General features: G+C 37.3%; 2 protein-coding genes across 2 annotated transcripts in view; one reads left to right on the top strand and one right to left on the bottom strand.

The window, feature by feature from the left end:
• Positions 1-3613: 3613 nt before the first annotated feature.
• LOC114536145 lies at positions 3614-5247 on the bottom strand. The gene is made up of 2 exons (XM_028557495.1): positions 4968-5247; positions 3614-4395 (listed from the first exon to the last, which is right to left on the bottom strand). Exons 1-2 carry the CDS (start codon positions 5079-5081, stop codon positions 4012-4014), a joined length of 498 nt encoding a protein of 165 aa, XP_028413296.1. The 5' UTR covers positions 5082-5247; the 3' UTR covers positions 3614-4011.
• Positions 5248-13388: 8141 nt separating this feature from the next.
• LOC114536158 (intraflagellar transport protein 57 homolog) overlaps positions 13389-25419 on the top strand; it is a 94157-nt gene continuing 82126 nt past the window's right edge. Inside the window, exons 1-2 of the mRNA XM_028557510.1 lie at positions 13389-13657; positions 16312-16420. Of these exons, the coding sequence (XP_028413311.1) occupies positions 13503-13657; positions 16312-16420 (264 nt within the window). The 5' untranslated portion in view covers positions 13389-13502. The remainder of the gene's footprint in view (positions 13658-16311; positions 16421-25419) is intronic.

Genomic DNA, 25419 nt, shown 5'->3' with positions numbered 1-25419 from the left:
CGTTCACCAGATCGTAATCCAATCGAGAACTTATTTCATGTAGTGAAACGAGAGCTCGAGAGGCAAGTCATCGCCAGGAGCATACAGCAAGAAACGTGGCAGGAATTTAAAACAAGAGTTCAGAAAACTATATTCGAAACACCAGTTAGTTATATTAACAATCTATTATTAAGCATGCCTAAGCGCATTGAAGCTGTTATCGAATGTAAAGGATTTAGAACGAAGTATTAAGCAAGTGAAACATGAGATCTCAAAACGATGCACGCGCGTATTGGTGGTTCACACTTTGATTCACACAAACGTTTATTGATTTTCTGCTTGAATTTTACGCGGTATTTACATTTGTCTTTACGTTGAGCAAGCAGTGGCATCAGACCTATTTCTATTGGCATATTTTGCTTTTAATTTAACGCCAAAATGAACCAAATTTTATAAAATGAAATGATTCACACCCAAATCTATATTAATACTTGAAAGGTCTTATCTGATTTATACAAACCAAAGTGTGAATCGTGCTAACTCTCAGTTTAGTCATTTATTATTGTCTGAACTGAGTTAGGGAAAATAATATTGGACACTTATTCCAAGATTCTATTCCAGGCCTCAACTTGATTTTAAACCGTTTTATTTTTTTGTTATTTAAGATTTTGTGTGTGTGAATCAGTGTGTGAACCAAGGTGTGAACCACTCTCATTTAATTTTAATTCGTCTGTCCCGGAAGCTTTAATGCGTTTGACTATATTATGTAATTATATACTGCTAATAATAAGTTTTGCAAAACATGAAATGCAAGTTTTCATCTCTAACACTTGCAGGAACTCACACCAGGGTATAAGCGAAAGCTTCCAGCGAAAATCGTTTAGCCAAACCACCTCAGCATCTTCAATTCCAAGCCAAGCGAAGCTTCCAGACGCTGGGTTCATGAAACATCGGAAAATCTTTGTCAGGGGGCGAAGAATGAACGATTTGCCACAATTTGCCGGCCCATGGATATATATGTTGCGATATTTCCCTTGACCACGTTTCAATGCGTCATAGATAGCAGACGCAAAACACTCTTTGGCGATTCCGTTTGTATCTAAAATTTCATTCGCAGCTGAAATCCACGCACCCTGGCAACCATCGACACATGAACTAGCCGCACTTTCTTCCAGCAGTTGAAGACGTGATTTATTAGCGCGTTCCAGCTTTGCTTGCGCCTCGCTCAGCTCTTTAGCAGTATCGATGGCCGCGTTCACTATCTTAGGCCCCCGGTTCGAAACGAACTCTGCAAGGTCTGTCTTACCCTCTTCTTGCCATTTATCCGCCAATGCTATCAGTTCCAGACGTGTCTTAATTTTTTTGTTTTGTATTATCCGTACAACGTCAAACACGACCAGTCGCTTTCGTTTTTTCCCCTTGCAAATCTTTCCTGCCTTCTTTCGTTGCCGTGACCCATTTGTAGATGGCGGTGGTCCTGAATTTGCGAGGTCTGGATGGCCTTGAGACAGCACAAATTCTGTATCTTCCTTGACAACGTATTCATATGCTGTATAGTAATTTGCGTGGTTGTCGGAAAAGTTCAGTTTTATGCCGTATCTATTATCGATGAAATTTCTTACAGCTCGCCATCTAGCCGTGTTGCTCAATTTTATAGCCATATGGAAGTGACTACCACCGTTTTGATGCGCCTCCAAACTGACTACCCACTGGATTATCCTCGACCGGGAACAGGAATGCCATGAATTAACAATTAGGTTCGCAAATTCTACTCTGGACAGTTGTGAACTGTCGCATTGACTAAACGTGATCAAATAAACGCTCCTTTGCTTTGGAATACTCGAGTTAGCAGTTGTCTCAGCCATTGCCTTCGACTAAATGAGGTGGCTAGAATAACTGGAAGTTACTTAACCTAAGGGAAAATAACTCCTGGTGCGCCCGTATAAGCCAATGTAAGCCAAGTCTTGCTACATAATATTAAACAACCCAGACTAAGATAGATAAACGTTCATAACAGAAGTCAAAACGCGAAGTTGAACTTGATATTCAGAAAAGATTGACTCGGAGAGGCCCAATACTCTGTTAATTATTAACTTTTTCAATTTTCGCTCGAACTTGCTTTTTGAATGTGTGGAAAATTGAACTTAATAAGCCCGACCTAAATGTATCATTACCATCTGAAAATATTCCTAATACATTCACATTAACAAAATTCATTTTAGGCTGTAGGGTTCAGACTGTAGCTTTAGACTTCAATGGCCATGCCTCATAACAAATTTTGCATTGACTTATGTGCAAGTCATTAGATTTATGAAATTTAGCTATGTTAGCTTGAGCCCAATTTTGTTCTTGAATGCCACCATTCTTATAAATGTCAAATTCTTTCAAGTAGTTTTCCTGAGACATAATTGTAACTTTGCTTTTCCTGCTCTGTTTAGAATTTTCAGATTGAGATTGTTTTTCAGCAATGGTTTCTGCTCGTTTTCTTTTTCTATACTCTCGATCTTTCTCGAGTCTAGTTTGCCTTTCAATTTCAGTCTCTACTGCTTGTTTCAAGTTGTGATATTTTCTAGCATTTTCAAGTCTAACCTGTGTCTCACTTTCTGTTTCACAAGCTCGTTTAGCTCTTCTGTAGTTTCCGTCTTTTTTTAGTTACTTAAGCTTATCTATTGCAATTCGCTGTGCACTTGTATCCACACTATTCTGCATTGATGACATAGCAGTCTCTTTCTCGGTTTTACTCACAATAACCCCTTTGACTTCAAATGGAATCATATGCATGCCAGGATTTCGAGATACAGTATTTTGAAAATACACAACAAGACTTTTTATATCTTCAATAGACACTACTACACATTTTCCCAATGGGTGTGGCATACCATATAAATCTCTTGAATGGGAATCAAAAATTTTGAAATTCTCTTCAGAAGTTTTAAAAATTGCAACAGTGTTAGCATTTATAGTCAACAGGCATTCCCTACAATTCAGTTGTAAATTGGAAAATAGACTACCAAGAGCATCTTCTAAAGTGTAGTAAGGAAAATTATAATATAGCATTTATAGTACGCGCGTGCTGATTGGTCGAGAAGCGTGTTTCTATAACTGTATAGAAACACGGGAATTTTCCCGCCGAACTTGACAAGCGAAGCGATGTAATGAGAATTTGTAATTGAATCGAATCATAATATTTGTACAAAATCTTTTTATTGAGTTATATTATAAAAGAAATAGAAAACATTTTTTCCTGTGTTTCTATACAGTTATAGAAACACTTGTGGGAGTTTGGGAGAACTCGAAATAACGTGGAAAAACTCGCCCTACGGGCTCGTTTTCCCACTGATTATTTCTCGTTCTCCCAAACTCCCACGTGTGTTTCTATATATCATTTCTTAATTGGTAGTTCCCATAAATAAATCACCAGCTAATGGGTCACTGTATTCTAAATGATACATGCTATCAAAAATTGAAACTTTTTCAGGCACATCAGTTAAGAGCAAAAAGCTTTTATTAATAGACCTACTTATAAATGCATAAAGATTATCTCCAACACAAAGTATGCTATTCAAAAGTGAAGAATCCCAGCAAGTAACATTTGTTATATAATTATGAATTATAGCAGTTAAAGACATTGCTACACATTGTTTACTAGAATTTTCTCCAAATTTCATTGTATCACCTTGACTAAAACTGGCACATATGGTTTTTGTGGGATCAACCACATTAAATATTGTTGGTCCTGGATTTTCCTCAACATCATTGGCCAATCTCAATAACAGTGGGACATACACATTGTTGCATGACATTTCATTAAATGATATAATCATTTCACTTCCTGTTTCAATGCATCTTGCATTTGCTGCCAAATAACTCATGTACAGAAAAAGTACTTGACAAAATAACAATATCATTAATGTAAAAAGCAAGGAAAAAAGTATGAACACTATGATATCACTAACATATTTACCTCCAAGCAAAGGTAAAGAAGCTTTCATTCTTATGTTGTTGTGCACTCCAATTCGAACACGATATTGCTCAATTGACTCTCCCATTTTCGTTATTTGGTATTTCAGCACCAGATATTAAGTTCTTCTCACAAGCACAATGGCTTTGTCTTGTTAGTTTAATAGCAAACACAATGGCTTGGTTAGTTTGTTTAACGAGGACCACACACTCGTTTAGTTGTTTAACGAGGACCACACACTCGTTTAGTTGTTTAACGAGGATCACACACTCGTTTGGTTTGATTTTGTAACTGATGTATCCAATCACTGGATATAGATGTCTGGTCAAATCAGTAATTGATTTATATTGACCAGCGCCAACACAATGGTTGCTTATCGAATCAGAAATAATTCTGATAAATATTGACCAGTGCAAACACAGTGGTTTCTGACTGACTGTCTCTTCGCTCACTGTCTAAAAGTGAAAGAAAGAAAGAACCTTTACCGTATAACTTTTGCATTTATTAAAAATTTATAATTATGTATTCACACTTTGATATTAAAATACAAATGTATGCAATATAAAATCCAATTCATATTTTCAACATCAATACTTTTGTGCAGGTTTTGTCTTTCGTTTTGGTATTTTTTGTAACTAAAATGGTTATTTATAAACTACAACAAAATGTTTAATAATACAAAATATCGCCTTGAACATGTAAATTTTATATACAGCACTTGTTTACACTAACATTACAGTATACAGTAAATAGCATGCTCAATTTTAATAACAATTTCATATTAAATCTATTGGCATGAGTGACTGTAGAACACCACAAAGTAAGTGAAATTGTTGAAATTTCTGTTGTTAAAAATGGTTTAAAAATAATGAATAAAAGCCGAACGTGTTTTCAAACCTCCGGACGCATTAAATCTACGACTTTCAGACCTTTCATTCCCATGGTGTAATAATTTGACTTTTTCTACAGCGTAAATTATAACCAAACCATAAATAAAAGAAAAATTAATAAACTATAGTCAACATACCTTCTCCAAACCGCTTATTTCTTCAAAAAAACTCCGAAATATAACCATATGAGAAGCGCTCCCTAACTTTATATAAATCGCAAACACCGAAGCACAGCTCAAAGCAACATGCATACCTATTAAAGCTCGAGTAGCCAGACTTCAGCGAGCAAATTTTCTCTTCGCGTGTTCATATTTCGTCACATTCCAAGCGCATTTTCGTTGTCAACAATACACTAATCCGCGTTAAATTTCCTTTACCAGTACAAAATAATCTAATCTCTCAAGCGATGTCAAAAAAAGTTTCGATCAATGTCGAGAATAGAAGCAAAGCGAGAATATCTTTTATAAAATAACATGTATATAACGCGTGTTCTGATTGGTTGAAGCCCGTGTTTGGATCAGGCCATCCAAACACGGAAATTTCGCGGGAATTTAAAAACAAATTTATTATGGTTTGTTATTTTATAAAACAATTACTTAATGGTTTCCGTGTTTGGATGATCTGATCCAAACACTTGGGAATGTTGCTCGCCTTTGGCTCGTGTTTCGCGCGCTTTTCCGCTTCTCTCGCAACATTCCCGCTTCTCTCGCAACATTCCCGCGTGTTTGGATCAGGCCATCCAAACACGGAAACCATTAATAAGTAATTGTATATTCCAAAACAGAACAGTTGCCACACACGGCATCCACTTCGTTCGAAAGCAACTTACAGCCTCCTACCGTCATGCATCACGGGCACTCATGCGTGTGACGTCATAATGCAAGTGGTCTATTGCATCAAACGTCTATGCAGAGGTATTTAAGAAAATCAGAGTTAGAAATGGAAAATAAAAAGAAACTTCAAGCCAAACTAGAAGCTATCGAAAGTAGACTCGCTCGAGTTAGGTCAAATGCGGATGACGGTAATATGTGTCGCACATGTCATCTACGTCTTGGTCACACGTCTCTCAATTGTAAATATGGAAAATGTTTATCTGTGTACAATTGCAGGGAAGAAAAAGTGCATCCAGGCGAGGCAAACACGAAGCACTTCAGATCAACCATACAAAAACTAAAAAATTAAATAGTTAACATGGAACGTAATGTTGCCCAAAAACAAGAGGCATCAGATCGTATAAACCAAATTTTATCTAACCGGATCAAACAGACTCTGGTTTTCGAAAATGAATCTGAATACATTGCGAATGGTCACAAGAATTGGCTGCTTATTCGTAGACATGTGTATTTGATTGAAAATTATTGCAAGAAACATTTTTCAGGCAGAATACCTCCGAAGCATAATATGCAAGATATATTAACTAGGTCTATAGAGGAGAGAGATCTATCCACGCGATGAGCCTCAAACAAGCCAGGTCGAAAGGAAACCCTACAAAAAATGTCCTTGAAGGCTATGGAGTAAATCTCCCGGTTGTAGACGGCCTCGAAAATGAAACCTCCGTGATGGATACCACGAAAAAGAAAATTAATCTTTTATTTATCGGTGTGCACCAAGTGACAAAAAAAGGAAAAAGAACAACTGCAAATGGTTCTCAAACAAAGCCTTTTCGATTCGACAGATGAAGTTATACAACCCCAGGTCCAGCCTACAGTGATATACCAGTGGATTTTTCCCACACATCCTTTTCAATTCCAAAATTATACCCTACCCGCTTCTGATAATCCGGCAATGCAGGTTGTTCTTGGAAATGAAAGTGGTAACTTTAGGTAAAGTCCTGCAAATTTTACGCAAATTTTGGCTTCACTCGCCGCTGACTCGCAAGATCACTGCAGATGCAGAGCGATTTGAAAGAAATTTGATTTTTTGTTTGTTTCATGGCTTTAAATTTTTTTATGGAATTATACCATTATTAATCTTATTAAATTCAACCAGGTGAACTGTTTTACGAATTACGACTAGAGTTGCTGATAGGATTGGAAACAAATTCTCTTAAACGGAACAAGTTAATGATCCATGTGCAATTTTGACAACAATATTTGTACGAAACGGATAGCCTAAAAGCCAAAATTTCATGATAAACATAGTTTAGTATTATAAGTTTATGTTTATTTAATTCCAAGTGACTAGATGGCAAAAAATTGTATTAACGAGACGCCTGTTCTGGCTTTAACTCCGGCGTGCCGCGCGCGTGCCAGTCTTCAATATAAAGCTTCTGAACATAAACAATTCAGTTCATACTCATTGCCTGGGGAAACTAAATGTTTTTCGATCGCGAAATTCAGAAGCACATCGTACTTTAAAAAGTATAGATGTTCAATTGTTGAAAAATGAAAATAAACCTCATGATACGTTCGCTTTGTCTTACACTTTGCCTTTGGAATTCGCGTTTATATAGTTATAATAAATCTTCAATCCTGCGAGTGCGATATTATTTAAATAGGACCAGAATCTACACGTATTAAATATATTCTTACCCCAATGAAATCTAAATTTAATCGAACAGCATCAAAAGAACGGTTTATTTGTTCCTCTTGGAGGAACTGCCGTATCATACGAGCGAAATGGCTATCTTTAAAATAGGGAATGCGGGAATCCGGGAATGGGAGAATAAGGGGATGGGGGAATAAGGGAACGGGGGAATAAGGGAATGGGGAATAAGGGAATGGGGGAATTAGGGAATAAGGGAATGGGGGAATAAGGGAATGGGGGAATAAGGGAATGGGGGAATAAGGGAATAAGGGAATGGGGGAATAAGGGAATTGGGGAATAAGTGAATGCAGGAATTAATGGGGGAATAAGGGAATGGGGGAATAAGGGAATGGGGGAATAAGAGAATGGGGGAATAATGGAATGGGGGGATAAAGGAATGGGGTATAAGGGAATGGGGGAATAAGGGAATGGGGGAATAGGGGAATGGGGGAATAAGGGAATAAGGGAATGGGGGAATAAGGGAATGGGGGAATAAAGGAATGGGGGAATAAGGAAATGGGGGAATAAGGGAATGGGGTAACCGGTGAACGATGAAACCGGTGAACGAGTGAGCGGAAAAGGGGGGTCGGGGGAACCAGGGAACAGGGTAATGGTAGAACTATGGACTCATTGAGCAGCTAAACTAATAGTAACAGTCTTGAGCCTGAAAGGAACAATTGTTAGTATATATTAGGCGTGTATACAGTATCATGGCTCTCTGCATCTAGGATGCTACTTACAAATATATATAAAAAACTTAAAAATATATATATTCCATATTTATGAAGTATAAATAATATGAAAATATATTTATAAGTTTCTTCAAAATTTTGCGAAATGACAGTTATGCAGGTTTAAAAAAATTAATACAAATATTTGTCTCGACCAATCAAGAGCTTAGTAGTTTACACTGGCGCATGCGCATAACGTAGAAGACCGTCCATGGCGTGAGGTCCTTTGCATCATTATGCAACAACTTTGATTTCGCCTTTGCACATCGTGGGTGTAAATATCCGAGCGGAATTAGTACCCTCGCACGGTGCTCCGCACCGGCTCGGGGATAACCAACACCGCGGAAAAACGTCTGCGCACGCGTCAACTCTGCCTGTAAGTGAGATTAAAAATAATTAAAAAGCGGTTCCGAACGTTTCCGAAGGCTAAAAATGGCGGTAAAAAGGAGTGATTTCATTCGTGTCTTCAAATCCATATTTCGATGGCATAAATAAACACTGCATTATAGAAACTAAGAGAAAAAACGTCCAGCGAGTCCTAGAAGTGGCATCCTACAAAAACACCTGTAAAAGGTGACTGTTGACAAATTTTTCGTCTCAAACATTTTGTTTATCAAATAAGCAACGACAGTTTCCGAACTTTTGATTGAGACACGTTTTATTAAAAAAAAATATGTCGCCAGATACGAGACGTTTGCGTGTTCTCAATGATTGAAAATTAAGATGTATTTTACAATTTAAATATATTAGAAAGCTTAACTTTCCGCGGGTTTTCTTAACTTTTAGGTTTAAACTTTTGTTTTCGAAAAATATTCTAAAGCCACCCCGTAAAAAAAGGAAAATTTACCGTGAATTCCAGTTCGTTCGATACTCTAAATGCTAGAAGGCTTTTAATTTATGTTCTGTCTGGCCGTCTTGTATATTTTTGCCTTTTCTTAACTTATATTTTATCAAATAATGGGCATGTTTTGTTCCAAAAGTTGATATTTAGATTTACCATAATATTTTGATATTTCGGCGCGTGCGCAGACATTTTTCCGCGGTGTTGGGATAACCAACGTAAACAAACATTGTTATGCGCAGAATATATGCTCAGAACAGACTTTACATCATCTTTAAGGGTCAGTGGGTTCATTTATAGATTTTGTTGAAAGCAAATGCAAACATGCATGAAAATTATATACACAGAACAGTTTCTTGAAGCGATGTTATTCGTATAACATATGTGTTGCATTTGTCATTATATTTTGAATAGATATCACCATTGAAATGAAATTTTGCATGGCAACTATAAATTAACACACTAGCACACAGCAATACCATTATCTTATTTATAGTTTTAATTTTTACTGAAAGGCAAGTATATTTTGATTTTTCACTTTGGTAAAATCTAATACAAGAGAGCTGAGTCTCACAAATCACAATAACAATTGCCAGGTTGGCATTAATAACAATAAATATATATTTGTAAGTAGCATCCTAGATGCAGAGAGCCATAATACTGTATACACGCCTAATATATACTAACAGTTGTTCCTTTCAGGCTCAAGACTGTTTCTATTAGTTTAGCTGCTCAATGAGTCCATAGTTCTATACCTTTACCCTGTTCCCTGGTTCCCCCCATCCCCCTGTTCCCCCATTCCCCGGTTCCCCCGCTCACTTGTTCACCGGTTTCACCGTTCACTGGTTACTCTATTTCCTTATTCCCCCATTCCTGCGTCCCCTTATTCTCCCATTCCCTTATCCCCCCATTCCTGCATTCCCCCATTCCTGCGTTCCCTTATTCCCGCATTCCCTTATTTCCCCATTCCTGCATTCCCTTATTCCCCCATTCCCTTATTCCCCCATTCCCTTACTCCCCCGTATGCCTTATTCCCCCATTCCCTTACTCCCCATTCCCTTATTCCCCCCTTCCTGCGTTCCCTTATTCCCTTATTTCCCCATTCCTTTATTCCGTTGTTCCCTTATTCCCCCATATCCCTTATTCCCCATTCCCTTATTCCCTTATTCTCTTGTACTGGCCATTCCCTTATCCCCCCATTCCATTATTCTCCCATTCCCTTATTCCCCCATTCCCTTATTCCCCCATTCCCATATTCCCCCATTCCCTTATTCCCCCATTCCCGCATCCCCCTATTCCCCCATTCCCTTATTCCCCCATTCCCTAATTCCTGCATTCCCCCATTTCCGCATTCCCGCATTCTCCATTCCCTATTTTAAAGATAGCCCCTCGGAAAATTATCCGGAGCTGTGTGTTCGGGAGACTTTCGTTAACCGAATGAACTTCGTAGGAACTTCGGAACTTACCGGAAGAACACATGTTTTTGAGTTTTTTTGTGGTTTTTCGTTTAATCTTTTGATAATCTTTTGTCAAAGCTTTTGTACAACATTTTTTATTCAAATATATTATTTATTGTTTTGTACAAATCGTATGGGATAATTTGCGAGAAGGGGTTCGAATTAAGATAGAGGCTGCTGAGATGGTGCATGGGATTGAGGATGGCGGTGACAGAAGCGGAAGAAAGATTGAGGGTGGTCGAGGTAGATGTGGTTTTAGGACGGGGGGCGGAATTAGTAGTCGTTCGTTTTTCAGTGATGGCGTTGTGTATGGGAAACCATGGAGTGTGGGCATGTAAGAAGTTTCAGGGAATGGCGGTTGATTCTCGATGGACGGTTGCGAAAGAAAAACATCTGTGTTTTCGGTGTTGAACGGAGACATTAGGGAGATTTAGCATGAGGACGTGAACGTCAAAGACGACGTGAAAATGGCGAGTAAATGGTGTGGCATGTCCATATATAGACGCCTCACGCCATTTATTCGCCATCTTCACGTCCTCTTTTGACGTCCACGTCCTCGTGTTTGGTTAAAGGCTGATAAGCGGAAGATAAAGATTAACGCGATTTTGGATGATGCTTCAAGTCTTTTTAAATAAGGAAGTTACGGGAGCACTCGGGTTATCTGAACCATTTAAGACTGTGAAGGTACATGTTCTGAACAACGAAGTGGGGACTTTTCAGTCAATGCCTGTAAAACTAACAATTGAGAGTGGCAAAAAGAGGCTTTTGTAGAGGAATATGCAATGCTACAGAAGAAGAAACCTGTCTCACAAAGAAGCATTCTGTCCAAGGTTAACCCCGTACTCGATTTCCTATAATATTACCTAGAGGTCACTGGACGACGAAACTGATTGTCGAATATCATCACGAGATGGCGAATATGACGCAGGCACCAATTTCGTGTTATCCCAGATTAATCAGAAATATTGGATTATCGCTGTTTGAGTGACTATATATCCTTGACCAAATTCCACAAATGATTTAGAATTCCCTGGTAATTCTTCCCTTTTTGAACGACTTATTTCCGACAAATAAAATTACAAAACCAAACACGTTTACGATTTCATTCCGAATGCATTTTCGCGGGAAAACGCGCGAGATTAACACACGCGCGTCAAACATACTTAAAAGTACATAAATGTCCTTTTGAGTTCCTACGTATCCAAATGTCTCTAACACACTCCCCCAGTTGATTGATAATATCAATTAAACTAAATTAGGCTACTATCTTAATTAAGACTGTCAACTGTTCGAAATAACTATTTACACAACTTTCTCCTTCCATGGATAACTTCCACTTGTTCACCCAGCACGATTTTTACATCAATAATCTCAGGATTTCTTTCATGATTCACCTCAAGATCCTCTGGAACTTCTATTGGATATAATCTTTCCACTGGTCGACTTAACTCCAGGCACTTATCGTCCTCGGCCAAACGCACTACTGCAGCTCTTACACGACCATCTCTCCCTTTTGTACGACGGCGACTTTCCAATTTTGGCGTGGCACCGAATTTTCATGCATGAACACATACTACGTCTCCTAGTTTAATCTTCCGCTTGTCTGATTCTTTTCTTCCGCGATGTTGTTCCCGTAGCTCCGTTAAATACTCTCTATGCCATCGATTGCAGAAATGATCTAATACTAAGTTCAGGTGTTTCTGCCTTCTCGTCAGGTCCGAAGAAAGACCACTTGTAACTGGAGACTCATGATTCGCTGCGGGATCGAGCAATCTCCGAACTATACACAACGATGATGGAGTTAATGGTTGCGTGAATTCTTCCGATACGTACGTCAAAGGACGGGAACTTAGAATCCTTTCAATCTTAACATGAATTGTCTGGAATTCTTCATAGGTTATCTTCGAATTTCCATGAGTTTTCTTTCAAATTTCAAGAAATATTGTATCGGGAAAGAAACGCCTTCAAGTTTGAACTCTTGAACGTTTTTGCATTATCAGAAACAACAAGCTTTGGTACTCCTCTTCTACCAATAAATCTTTTAAAACAATTCAGGAATACGGCCGTTGATAACTCAGGAACCAGTTCTAAATGGAGTGCGCGAGTAGAAGCGCACGTATACAGCGCTATATATGCTTTATTCAAACTCTTCGAGTAGATATCTCGAACATATTCTGGGCCTGCGAAATCCACTCCAACTCGACTGTACGCCCTCTCATCCGAGACTCGGAACTCAAGTAAATCCGGTGGCACAGCACTGTTGTAACGTTGACCTTCGATTCGTTTACACGTAACACACTTGGAGATTACTTTATTGACGACTTGACGGCCTTGTGTAATCCAGAACCGTGCACGAATTTCTGTCAGGGTGTCCCTTGCTCCATTGTGAATAACCTTTAATGACTATCCCAAATAACCAATTTGGTGAATGGATCTAACTTCGCGAGAAGAGCTGGGAAGTTCGTTTCGTATGGACAGGGAGCGTTACCCATTCTTCAGTGACACCTCAGTATTCCACTTTCATCTTCGACTAGACCCAACGAGTTTCGTAACTGTCCGTATCTCTTGTCTTCGCGAACGAAATTTTGTGAGTTCTTGATCCACAACGCTTCTGAACGATTTATTTCTTCAATGCTATGCTTCGTATGGGATAATTTGCGAGTTCTAAGGAACACTGTGCACCACAACTCTTGGGAGACAAAACTGTGACGTAGATAAATACGATTACATACACATTTCAAATACTAGTATATTTCGCGTCAAAACACACTTGCGACGACGAAAAGTAAAAAACAAAACAAAACAAACCCAAGGCGAATTTTAACTCCGTCGCTCACGCCGGAGCAGAGACGCCGGGAGTAATAAACTCGTTTTTATCACCACTGTGTTTATACTCACTGGTTTGTATCTAATATCAAGTATTTCGCGGTTACTCTCGAGTGAACCGCTCGTAGATGATCGCGTGCTCATATCGGGTGTCAACAACTAATAATATTTAAAAATATAAACAAAATTAATGGCGTAACCAAGGGAATGTCTTAAACATATTTCTTTTGAGGCGAAGAACATAAAATAATCGTAAAGATTTAATTTTATTTACGTGTAATTTCGGCTATAATGGATGAATCGCGGCGAGGAGGGGATGTTGCGGTGGACGGATATTCAGCTTATATGTCAACTGTTGCCGTTATGGAGGAAATGCTGGACAAATTGAAGTTGATAAATTATGAGACTGATTTTTGCAGGAAAATGGGATTCAGATATCTTTCACGGTATTGAGTACATATTCAGTTAAAAAATTTATATTACTGTAAAGATTGATGATGATATTTAATCAGGGTGCCCATATCTCAGACGTTTTTCAATGAGGCCCTGCATAAAATACACTTACAATACAATAAAATATTTGAATAGATATCTTACAATATAAAATAGCAAAAAATTACCTATAAAATATGCTTAAAAATTATTGTTCTATATTGCCAAAGTAGCTACATAAGGTAGCTACTTAAAATGCGATTTAAAAGTATTTAAAGAGTTTATAGTATCCTTATAACAGCAGATGGTAGAGTGTTAAAGTCATTGAGGGATAAATAATTTAATGTTTGTTTAGCCCAATTAGTTTTTACTCTCTTAAGGCGATAATAATTTTTTCTTCTTGTGTTGTGCTGATGGATGTCACTGTTTAGTACAAAATCAAATTGATAATCGATTTGATCATTCTTTATCTTGTGTACTAATTAATAGACAACGATGGTAGAATCTTCTTTCTCTAAGCGGCTTTAATTCCAAAGTACTTAGGGCCTCGGTCGACAATGCATACGGTGGCAGGTCAAGTAAAGTCTTGGCTGCTTTATTCTTAACTATTTGTAGCATGTTCATTAACGTGATGTTATCTCTATCACCCCAGACAATATCCGAGTAGTCCAAAATAGGTAATATAAGGGCGTTGTATAGGGTGATACTTGCATGGTGTGGTAATAAATGCTTGACATGTCGCAAAAAGCCAATACGCTGGCTTGCCCTTGACACCAGAGATTCGACATGATCACTCCAAGTCATATTTTAGTTGATTGTAATTCCAAGATATCTGAATGTATCTCGATCCCGTTCCAACACTGTTCCATTAATACCGATGGAGACACTAGAGCAGGATTTAAGTCGTTGATGACCACCAATTAGCATGAATTTCGATTTCTTCTCATTCAAAGTTAATAGATTGTCTGTGAACCACTTTTGAACATTTACTAAATCATTTACTAAAAAATATTTTCGACTCGAACCAGCGATTTCCCCACGACTTGAGAATTATTTAAGATCGGACTTTAAACCCAGCATAACCGATAAGGAACTACTATCTTTATAAAGACAATTGAAATCTAGAATAAGGCAAATGGTTAGAAATATAACTAGACCAGATGCACACAAGAAAACATGCCACCTGCCATGTCGGCGCAAGCATAGCTATATAAGTGTAGATTCTATAGATTAAAATCCTGTTTACACTACACTCAATTTATTGATCTGCTGACACGATCTGCTCTAAGATCTGCTGACACGATCCAATTTTGTTGGATCTAATTCACTTCTGATGATCGAATGTTTTTATTTATTAGTTTTAAATATGATCAGCAAATTTTAATGCAGTACTGCAGAAGTGAATTGGATCCAACAAAATCGGATTGTGTGAACAGTCATTAATACAATTTACCTCAATATTGATCTATATAATGGTTGTGCCATAAATTATTGTACCCTTCCTGTTTACTTTTACATCCAGAAACACCAATTAAATAAAGTGTTGATGAACACAAAAAACTCCAGCTATAATACATAGAAACATGTTGTTTGATGCAATTAATGGAAGAGCCTTAAATAGCCAGTTTATGTTTGATGATCTACTTACTTATTCCATTTTTGACCCCTTCACAAAAATCTGCTCAAAAAGTATTACAAAAAATCTGCTCGAGAAAAACTCAAAACGACCGACAACCACTTCCCTCACAGGAAAACTAAAATTGCTGACATTAGCATGCAGTTACTTGTGCCATCTGACATTATTTTTGATATCTACCATGTATTTCCTCAATTTGTATGATCACCTGGTAAAATATCACATCATATTTAAAAATTTAAAAATTTGTGGTATGAAAAATAATTTACCATTCTGAAAATCAATAAACTGTCAGCACTGCTTTTCTATGAATTTCAAACAGAAGAAGACATTAGTTAATTCAAATTTCAGAAACAATGAATGTATTTAATCACATATTAATCAAATTTTAGTCTGAGATTAAGAGTTAATCAAATTTGAAATTGAAATGCATGATCAAAAGCCTTCTCCTGTTTGAAATTCATAGCGGGAGTGTTGATAGTATAGTGATTTTTGTAATAAATAAAAGTGCATTTTTGGATTTTCAAAAAATCACACAAAAAAATTTGAAGTTGCAATACAAGCCAATAGATGATTTTGAGGTGAATTTGGTATGTGTATGTTAACCATATATGGTCAGACTGTTGGTTAATTATTTAAAGTAGAGTTACAAATTAAGTAGAGTAACAAATTAAAAAAAATAGATAGTTTGAACAATTTAAAGTTTTGAGCACCTGAAATTATGAAAATTGTATCACGGCACCTTAATTAACACAAGGTGGAAAAAGTATTGGAACCCAGAAAATTTTCCGGAAAATTATTTCAGGTGATCAAAAGTGATCAATTTACCTAGCTTGATTAATCTTTAATATCTATACTTACATATTTGACAGAAATTAATTTTGTTTCCAATGACTACTTATAAGGTCATGGAATCATAGTATTAATGCCCCCATGATCAAAAATAATTTTTAAATTTTGTATCAAAGAGAATTTGACCCAGCAATTGACCCAGGTCCCCTGAAAGAAAAAAAACTTTTGTTATCCCTTTAGACATTTTTTTGCATTGGCAACAAACTCTGGAGAACAGTTTTTTGCCTTTACTTCATTGTCTGCTTGGCTTTTGAATCTTTGTGGCAGGAGTATGGACTATCCTCAGGAGGTAAGTTTTATTGATCCCAATAAATTCTAACAAATTAATCCAATTTATGTTTGCATCTTAACTAACGCTTGAAGAAACTTGCTGTAACAAAATGTGTCATGAAAGGATATTAAAAAATCAAACCACAACAGTTTAAAAAGTTAGCAAACTTGCATGGACAAGCAAGATTTTTTCTCTTGCTTGTTTTAATTTAGGGGTAATTCTATCTCAAATCATCAGATTTTTTTGGCGAAATGTAACCCTAAACTTCCAATTTTGCTCATATTTACACGATTGGTAGAAATAGGTACAAAATGAATCCATACAAAGTTTTGAGATCAGTATCTTAAAAGATTGTTACGTTATGGCTGTTTTATGTTCAAAAATTCTCATATTTAAATATTTTACAGTTGTTTCATTGTCCCAAAAAGTTGTGGCATTAAAGTTTATGTGTTAGACAATAAATATGTTAAAGCACACGCTTAGACTTCCGACAGTAAGTTTTGACTTCAGGTTAGCAAGAAGGCTGTTGTTACTTAAATAAGTAGCGACCTTGAAAAGATCATTATTTACTGTTGTTACTACATTTTCTAAGTTTCCAATGCAGAATGATAAAAACAGCTTGGTGTAATCTACATAACTTTCCAGTTTACTATTTAGCGGGATACAAGGAAGATCATTAATGAACAGATTGAACAGTAAGGGACCCAATATACTACCTTGCGGAACTCCATTCGTTATGGGAAGTAAGTCCGATATTTCAGCGCCAATTTGAACTGCTTGCATTCGTCCAGTAAGATAGCTCCGAAACCATTCTAGTGTATTTGACAAGACTCCACAGTTCTGCAACTTGTAGAGGAGGCAATTGTGATGGATGCTGTCAAATGCTTTGCTCAGATCAAGCAAAACAAGAACAGTGACTTTCTTTTCGTCGATCGCTTTGAGGATGTAGTCAGTTACCAACAAGTGAACATACGTAGGCACATACTCCACCACCACGTTTGTAACGACGATCTCCTCTAAATAGTTTGTAACCTACTATGTTTACTTCCGTATTACTCACCGTTGAGTTTAGCCAAGTTTCACTCGCTGTGAATATGTCCCAATCATTGTCGGATACTAATTCATTGACCTGAATGAAGTTCGTGCATTTCCTACCATCAGGTCTGGTCGTACATAAATTAGATTCATCGGACATGCTTGTCGTCGGAAATTTGTAGAAATCCTTGTTCTTCGGGTCGAAATTATTGTTGATGTACTGCTTTCCTTAGGAGAGTTATACTTCGGATTGGCTGGTTTCGGGATCACTTTACTAACTGGACCAGGGTTAGGATGAACATCGCCAGAGAGTTGTAATACCTCATTATTGTAAGTCGCTTGTCCATTTGCATAGTAAAGAGATCGTCTTTTACTAAATTTCTTTCTTACACTTGGATAATTCTTGGTACAGGTTATACATTTCCCAAATTCTTTAGTTATTCTACATGTAGAAAAGGCAAGACAATGTCCTTCCATCCTGAGATGTTGTAATCAGATATTTTCACCATTTTAACATTACTTTCATCCGATCCCAGGGTAAAGGTAAAACGCGGGAGCGAAATGGCGGAAGCGGGAAAAGGGGTAAAACGCGAAAAAAGAGTAAACGCGGAGAAAAGGTTAAAAGGCGAAAAGAAATAGTAAAACGCGGAGAACGATGTTAAACGCGGAAAAAGAGAGTGAAAAGCGGAAAAAATGGTAAAACACGGGCAGACACAATATTTTCCGGGCAACATGCCAGGCAACAAGGGATTTGCGCCGCTTGACTTTAGGTAATGGTTAATGGTTACGTCTTACTGATCCGTGCGTCTTGGAACATGAGCTTATTTCATTGTACTCTCATTGCTTTTAATTTCTGATTTTTTGAGTTATTTTTCACAAGTCCTGAAAATTTTTAAGAAACTTCTGAAATGTTCTTGCAAGCAGCGTTGTGATATTAATGAAGACAAAATACATTAGAAAAGATCGTCAAAGTTATATGAACACAAGCGTTATATGAACTTATATAACATCATCTACTTGTAATAAAACACTACATCAACACGTATAAGGTATAACGGCAAAGCAGGCTGTTGCAGTGTTGATGTCAACATGTTGACAACAGTCAACAACTTGGGCAACAAAATATTGTACGCTGTGTTTGTTAGTACAAGGTATTTATTTATATTTTTTAAATGGCTAACGAATTCGAACATCTTAATATATGAATGTATTAATAATAATATGAATAATAATAATATTATACCCTTGTGATCACAGATTCTTTGGACGTCTATGCTGTGATAACCTTTCCTGTTGATATAGTTTGTTCGTTTTCCGGCGGTGAGATAATGCGAATGTGTGAGCCGTCTACACAACCCAGAAAACATGGGAAACCAGCTAGTTCGTAAAATCCTCGCTTGATTTCATCCTTTTCTTCTCTCGTTTTCGGAAACTTTACGAATTGATCCAGCTTTCGAGCCAAAGCTATACAGACCCTACGTATGACTCGACTAATTGTGGACTTATGTAAGGCTACAACGGTGTCGCCGATGACTTGAAGAAAACTTCCAATCACTAAAAATCTAAGTGTAATCAAGACTTGTTTCCTTGCAGAAAAGGCATAGCTATGATTCATCGGAGGATGAATTTTGTTGTGAACAAGATTTACAATATATGTAATGGCATCTTTTCCAAACCGGTATCGTGTTCTACACTCATCATCGTTGTAGTATTCGAAATATCGTTAATTTCCCGTTTTCAACAATTTCCTGTTTTTGTCGTTGTTTGTGCATCAGCCATGAGGCAACAGAATAGATGTGTCTTGTATATATGTCGTCAGAGAATTTGTACATCATATATTATTTATATATTTATAAATACCCAGTATGTAATTGTGTCAGTAATTCTATTGCCCCAGAGAATTTCTTTCTTCGACATGCGCGTTGAAATACGATCCAAAAGTGCAGCGGATGCGTAGGAACTACCGCCTGTGTGAAGTAAGGCACTACACTTAACACCTTCAACTTCGACTGTCACGACCGGGTGCGTCACTCGTGTGTTCGCGTCATTGCCTGCAACTAACAATTGTTTTTCCGATTGTTCATGAGGTATGATGTTTCTTGTTACAATTCTGGCATCCGAGCTTGCTTTTACAATTGGTAAGACGATGTTGACTTCCTGTACAATTGAAGCATAGTCTCTTTTCCGCTAGTATCTTTTTCCTTTATTCTCTCTTCACAACTTTAGAGCAATTCGTGGCTTTATGCGTGGTATCATCGCAATACACACGCCCTCGTTCTCGCGTGTCGCATGGAGAATCTTTTGTATGGAAGAACGTCGATCTTGGGATCGATTTTCACATCCTTTAGTTGTTCTCTTGGCTCCGATTTTTCCTCGATTGGGTTGATATCCTTCCAATTTTTTATCTCGTTTAGAAGATCATGAAAGTCCCACTCTTGCCAGCTGCCGTTTCCGCGAACTAGGTCTGCTTTCATTCCCTTTAATTTGTCCAAAGTTGCTCGCACATTTCCTCTCACATCGTCTAGTTTGCCAAGAGTGTCAAGATTTCGAACGTTATATATTATACGTTATAGCTTATAGAAATCGTGTATTTTAGCTGGTTTTCTCCCCGAAATCACTGGTAGTTTGGTGATATTAACTATATAAGCATTCACAACTTCGGCTGACTCGAGAATGTTTTTGGCTTTCGAATCACCTCCTACGGTAAATCGCAGGCCATCGATATCAGAACGTAGCCTACAGACTCTTCAAATAATTCTTTCAAATAGGAAAACTTTCTCAATGTTGGTATTTTCGTTGAGTCGATCTCCGATATAAATTTTCCCCAAAACGTTAGCCATGATTCGAACTTTCCGTTAAATTTTGTCATAGGCAATTTCGGCAATTTAGCGGCGGACGTTAATTTACACTGTTCCTTGGTTTCTGCTTCGTGTGCTTTTCCCTTCTCGCGTTCTTTCTCAAATTCCGCCTTCTGCTCGAGTAATTCTCGATTAAATTCCAGGTTTATCTTGTGATCTTGCACTGCTTTCTCGTTTTGTTCGCGGCGATCAATTTCATTGATTGGGGAGCCAATTTTCGTACATTTTCGTCCGCTTTAGCAAGCTCGTCTTCGTATTCTTAAGCCCGTTTAGCGACTTCTTCTTCGCTCTCACTAGTAGATAACCCCCCTGTATAGACATGAAAGTGCCGACATAATAGGTTCACGTTAACAAAAATCACGAATCACGTGGACAAAGCCCATAAGGTTGCACATGGGCATGGGTCATTTATGTTAGCATATTAGTCATGACGATGGATAAACTATATAAGTCGGATTGATATCCCAAACATTTATTATAACATCTTTTGCGTTGGAACGAGAACAACAACATGTGGGAGATGATCACATGACACTTACGTGACACCGCGGAAATTGGTATAGGCTTAGCCGCAATTCTCGATACTTAGACTTCAAACTTGGTGAGGAAAAAGATTTATAAATATTCAAGAAAATATGTCTTGCACAAAAGATTTGAAGCTTGCTCACTGTAAAAACGAATCGTCTGAATTAATAACCTTGTGTATACTTTAAGCCTCAAAATGGCCATTTCACAGCGGTCAGATGTGTATGATGAGCTGTCAAAAGATTGCAGAATGCGTATTCAGAAGAAAAATTGAACTTTTTTAAGATATTCAAAAGGTTTCTCTTTGATAGGGCGATACAGAAATGCACAATTGTGAACCAGCGATTAGATATTCGGGTTGAAACGTCTTTTATTAAACACCAATTTCTGCGGTGTCCACTTACGTCATGTTCTATTACGCAATATGTTTATGACTTAACACTCCCACTTAAACATAGAAAGTGATGTTAACTAAATACAACTATTCTTTTGTTTTCTACTATACGGTTATTACAAAACTATAATAACTAAGTACAACTATTTTTTTTGTGTTTTCTACTATACTGTTATTACAAAACTATAATAACTAAGAACAACTTTTTTTTTCTTTTCTACTTTTCAAACACAAGTTGGTCAAATGTTTTCATTCTAGAGCCGTTAACCGGCTTGGTAAATATGTCTGCTACATTTTCATTTGATGTTACATAAAATATATGCAGGAATTTGCTCTGCACTTCAGATCTTACAAAGTAGTACTTGATATCTATATGTTTACACCTTTGGTGCTGTACAGAATTTTTAGCTAGAGCTATTGCTCCTTTGTTATCACAATACAAAGTGACAGAAGTAAACGCATTTCTGGAGGCTTCTAATATGTTTTCAACAACAGAGAAGGAAATTTAGCCTCTTGGACAGCGGTTGCGAGAGACATATACTCTGCTTCGCACGTCGATAAGGCAACAGTAGGTTGTTTCGTACTTTTCCACGAAATTAGAGGACCATCTTTAGAGAGTCTGAAGCCGTACCCGGTAATACTGCGTGTATCGTCGGAAGCACCCCAATCTGCATCGCAGAAACCAGAAAGACTTAAGGGCTCTTAGACTTCCTGAAGACCAAGTTCTTATCGATCGTTCCTTTTAAGTATCTTAATACATGCTTGGCTGCGTTTAGGTGCATAATGGTTGGTTTGGCTAAATGTTGTGAGAGTTTTGTGACACTATAACATAAATCTGATCTGGTGGATGTCATGATGTAGACTAAACTCCCTACAATCTCGCTATACAGTCTAACATCAGCTGGCTCTGATTCATCTTCACTAACCTTGTTGGAACTCAATTCACATGGCGTAGCCCTAGGTTTACAGTTTCCATGTTAAATCTCTTTAACACCCTCTTAATACATTCTGACTGGTTAACCACGATCACACCTTCCTGACAACTGAACTCTAAACCCCAAAACCATGCCAACACTCCCAAATCTTTCATCTTGAATCTCGCAGCGAGATTCATCTTTACACTCAACGGTGTATCCATACAACTTGACGCTATAATCAAGTCATCAACCCAAATAACAATAACTGTCATGGAATTATCTGTGACGCTTGTATACACACAATAGTCTGCCTGCGATTGCTTATATCCTTCACTTACTAGATAGGTGTGAAGTACACAGTTCCAGTTGCGACCGCTCTTTTTTAAGCCATATAATGATTTCTTAAGCTTGTATACTAAATGTTTACCATCTTTATCTGTTATGTTAAAACCTTCAGGTTGCTCTACGAATAATTCGCAATCTATCGGCGCGTTCAAATATGCAGATTTTACATCCATTTGATGAACTGTGAGATTATATTGGGCAGCTAATTGCATTAAGATTCTGATTGATGTTAACTGCGCTGTGGGGGAGATGATAGTCTATATGGGGTACCTGGGAATAGCATTTAGCTACAAAACGAGCTTTATATTTCTCTTCGGCATTTGGTCCCCTTTTAAGGGCATAAACCCATCGTCCTTCCACTGCTTTTCTGCCTTCGGGCAGAGAAGTAAGTTCAAAAGTGTCATTTTCTTTAAGTGCCTGCATTTCTTCTTCCATGGCCTGCTGCCATTTAGATGATTCAGGTGAAGAAATTGCTTGTTGGTATGTATTTGGGACATTTGATAAATTATAACAAAAGTCGGCTGTGAAGCTTACATTATCATTTCCTTGGGCGCGCGCTATTCTTATCTTCATAACCTAGATAATTTGGTTTTTCCCTTGCTCGAGTGGGGTATCTGAATTGAACATCATCGTTTTGTTTTAAGATGGTGCTAGGGTTGGGAACACTAACTGGTACCTCCTGCATTCCCCCATCTGGTTCATTAATTGAGCCACTAGTTATCTCTTGTTTCTCTCCCCCCACTGTTTGGGGTTCAGTTTGGCAGGGAACATCCTGAGATTGAATTGGAATGTGTTCTACTTCAATTTGGTCTTTCTCAAACTTGTGTGTAAAACGTACACAGCGAGACCTCTTAACTATGCCTAAGTTGGGGTAATAGATAAGGTAGGCAGGGCTCCCTTTATCGTATGCTAGAAAGATTCCTTTTTGTGCTCTATAGACCAATTGCGAAACTTAGTAACCGCGCCTTCGTGCAACATGGAAACGAGGCTTATTATGCAAAAAACAATATTTGTATTTTTTGCAGTACAAAGCTATTCGCCGAGTTATATGCCGTTTTTCGCCTTTGTTTTACATATTTTTCGATTCCTTTCAGCTTGGTTTCATCGTTGTTATCATAGTTTACAGGTTAGGAAGTTTTGCCTTTCAATTAAGGCGTTTTTGTGGTGTTTTCATTAATCTTTTCGGCTGCTTTCGTCGGGGAAGTATGGAAAAGGCCGACATAAACTCAGGTAAAAATTTAGTTTTTCCAAACTATTTCGTCTCAAGTTTTGAAAATGTATTTCATTTTTCTCCCTCTTTTTTGTGCAAAATTTGGCGATATATATTTGGTGCAAAATCTATGTTTTTTTTATGTCAAAAATTATTGAAAAGTGACAGTCAGATTATATCATTTTCAAACCTGATGACTGAAATGGCTTCATTTATTCAAATTTATTCACAAATATCACTGTATTTTTTTTTCTTTATACCACAGTAATACTGTTAAAATGGTCAAAAGTAACTCACTGAAATGTTTTTGTTTATTTTCGTTTTAATAAAGTACAGACGATGCATAGCTTGCATGCCGGCCTGAAGGCCGAATTTTATAAAAGTCGAATTCGAATGCATCTGAGTTTGCTTCTGAATTCTGCATTTGTGTTAGTACAAAACACTATTCTTTCTATCTACTACCATGCAATAGATGTTTAATAAGGGTGAACCAGGAATACTTGAAAAGGAAAGGATTCCGTTCACCATTGTAAACGGAAAAACACTTGCGAACTCCAGTTTAAATATTTTTCGCTTTCAGCTTTGCCATCATGTAAAGGTGTATCTTAAAAAACGCTGCAGCTCGCATTGTGGCTACCTTTATAGTATGTTATTGCGGGAAAATGAATATTCAAATGGCAATTCAAAATAGACAATGATATTATGTCTTGGTTATAAGTATTTTACTATCCATGTCATGCATGTGTGTCAAGTTGAAGAGTTGTTTTGCTTTTCAGTCGGCATCACATCACATGTACTGTAGTCTATATACACAGGGAAAATAAACATAAAACTCCGTTGCTTATTTTATCTCTTATAGTTTCTGTCAACAGATTTCTACTATTTTTTTTGCTGAGCTGTAAAATTGCTGTCAAATTACATCTTATCGATCGATAAAATTGGTATAAAAAAATTTTAGATGAGAAATGTGAACATGGTGGTTTGTTCGATCGTGACCTTTCAATAATTTTTGACATAAGAAACATAGATTTTGCACCAAATATATATCGCCAAATTTTGCACAAATAAGAGGGAGAAAAATGAAATACATTTTCAAAACTTGAGACGAAATAGTTTGGAAAAACTAAATTTTTACCTGAGTTTGTGTCGGCCTTTTCCATACTTCCCCGACGAAAGCAGCCGAAAAGATTAATGAAAACACCACAAAACGCCTTAATTGAAAGGCAAAACTTCCTAACCTGTAAACTATGATAACAACGATGAAACCAAGCTGAAAGGAATCGAAAAATATGTAAAACAAAGGCGAAAAACGGCATATAACTCGGCGAATAGCTTTGTACTACAAAAAATACAAATATTGTTTTTTGCATAATAAGCCTCGTTTCCATGTTGCACGAAGGCGCGGTCAGCCGGTCACTAAGTTTCGCAATTGGTCTGATAACTTTTTCTTCTCTTGTACATAAGCAAAACATACGGTGCCAAAAACATGCATATGTTTTAAGTTGGGTTTATGTCCAGTGAATGCTTCATAGGGGGTCTTCCTAAGTCGATAGTTATAGCGCCTATTCCTTATGTATACTGAACACATGCACGCATATGACCAAAGGCTCTTGGGCAAAGCAGCTTGAATAAGTAAACACCTAGCCATTTCAAAGATCGATTTATTTTATGCTTCAAAAGTAGATTTTGAAAAGGTTGTACTTGCCATCACTTGGGTTACTTTACAATTGTAT

Source organism: Dendronephthya gigantea, unplaced genomic scaffold, assembly GCF_004324835.1.
Source record: "Dendronephthya gigantea isolate DGI-Jeju-01 unplaced genomic scaffold, DenGig_1.0 000131F, whole genome shotgun sequence".
Taxonomy (NCBI): domain Eukaryota; kingdom Metazoa; phylum Cnidaria; class Anthozoa; order Malacalcyonacea; family Nephtheidae; genus Dendronephthya; species Dendronephthya gigantea.
This window is presented reverse-complemented; position numbering and strand designations above follow the sequence as displayed.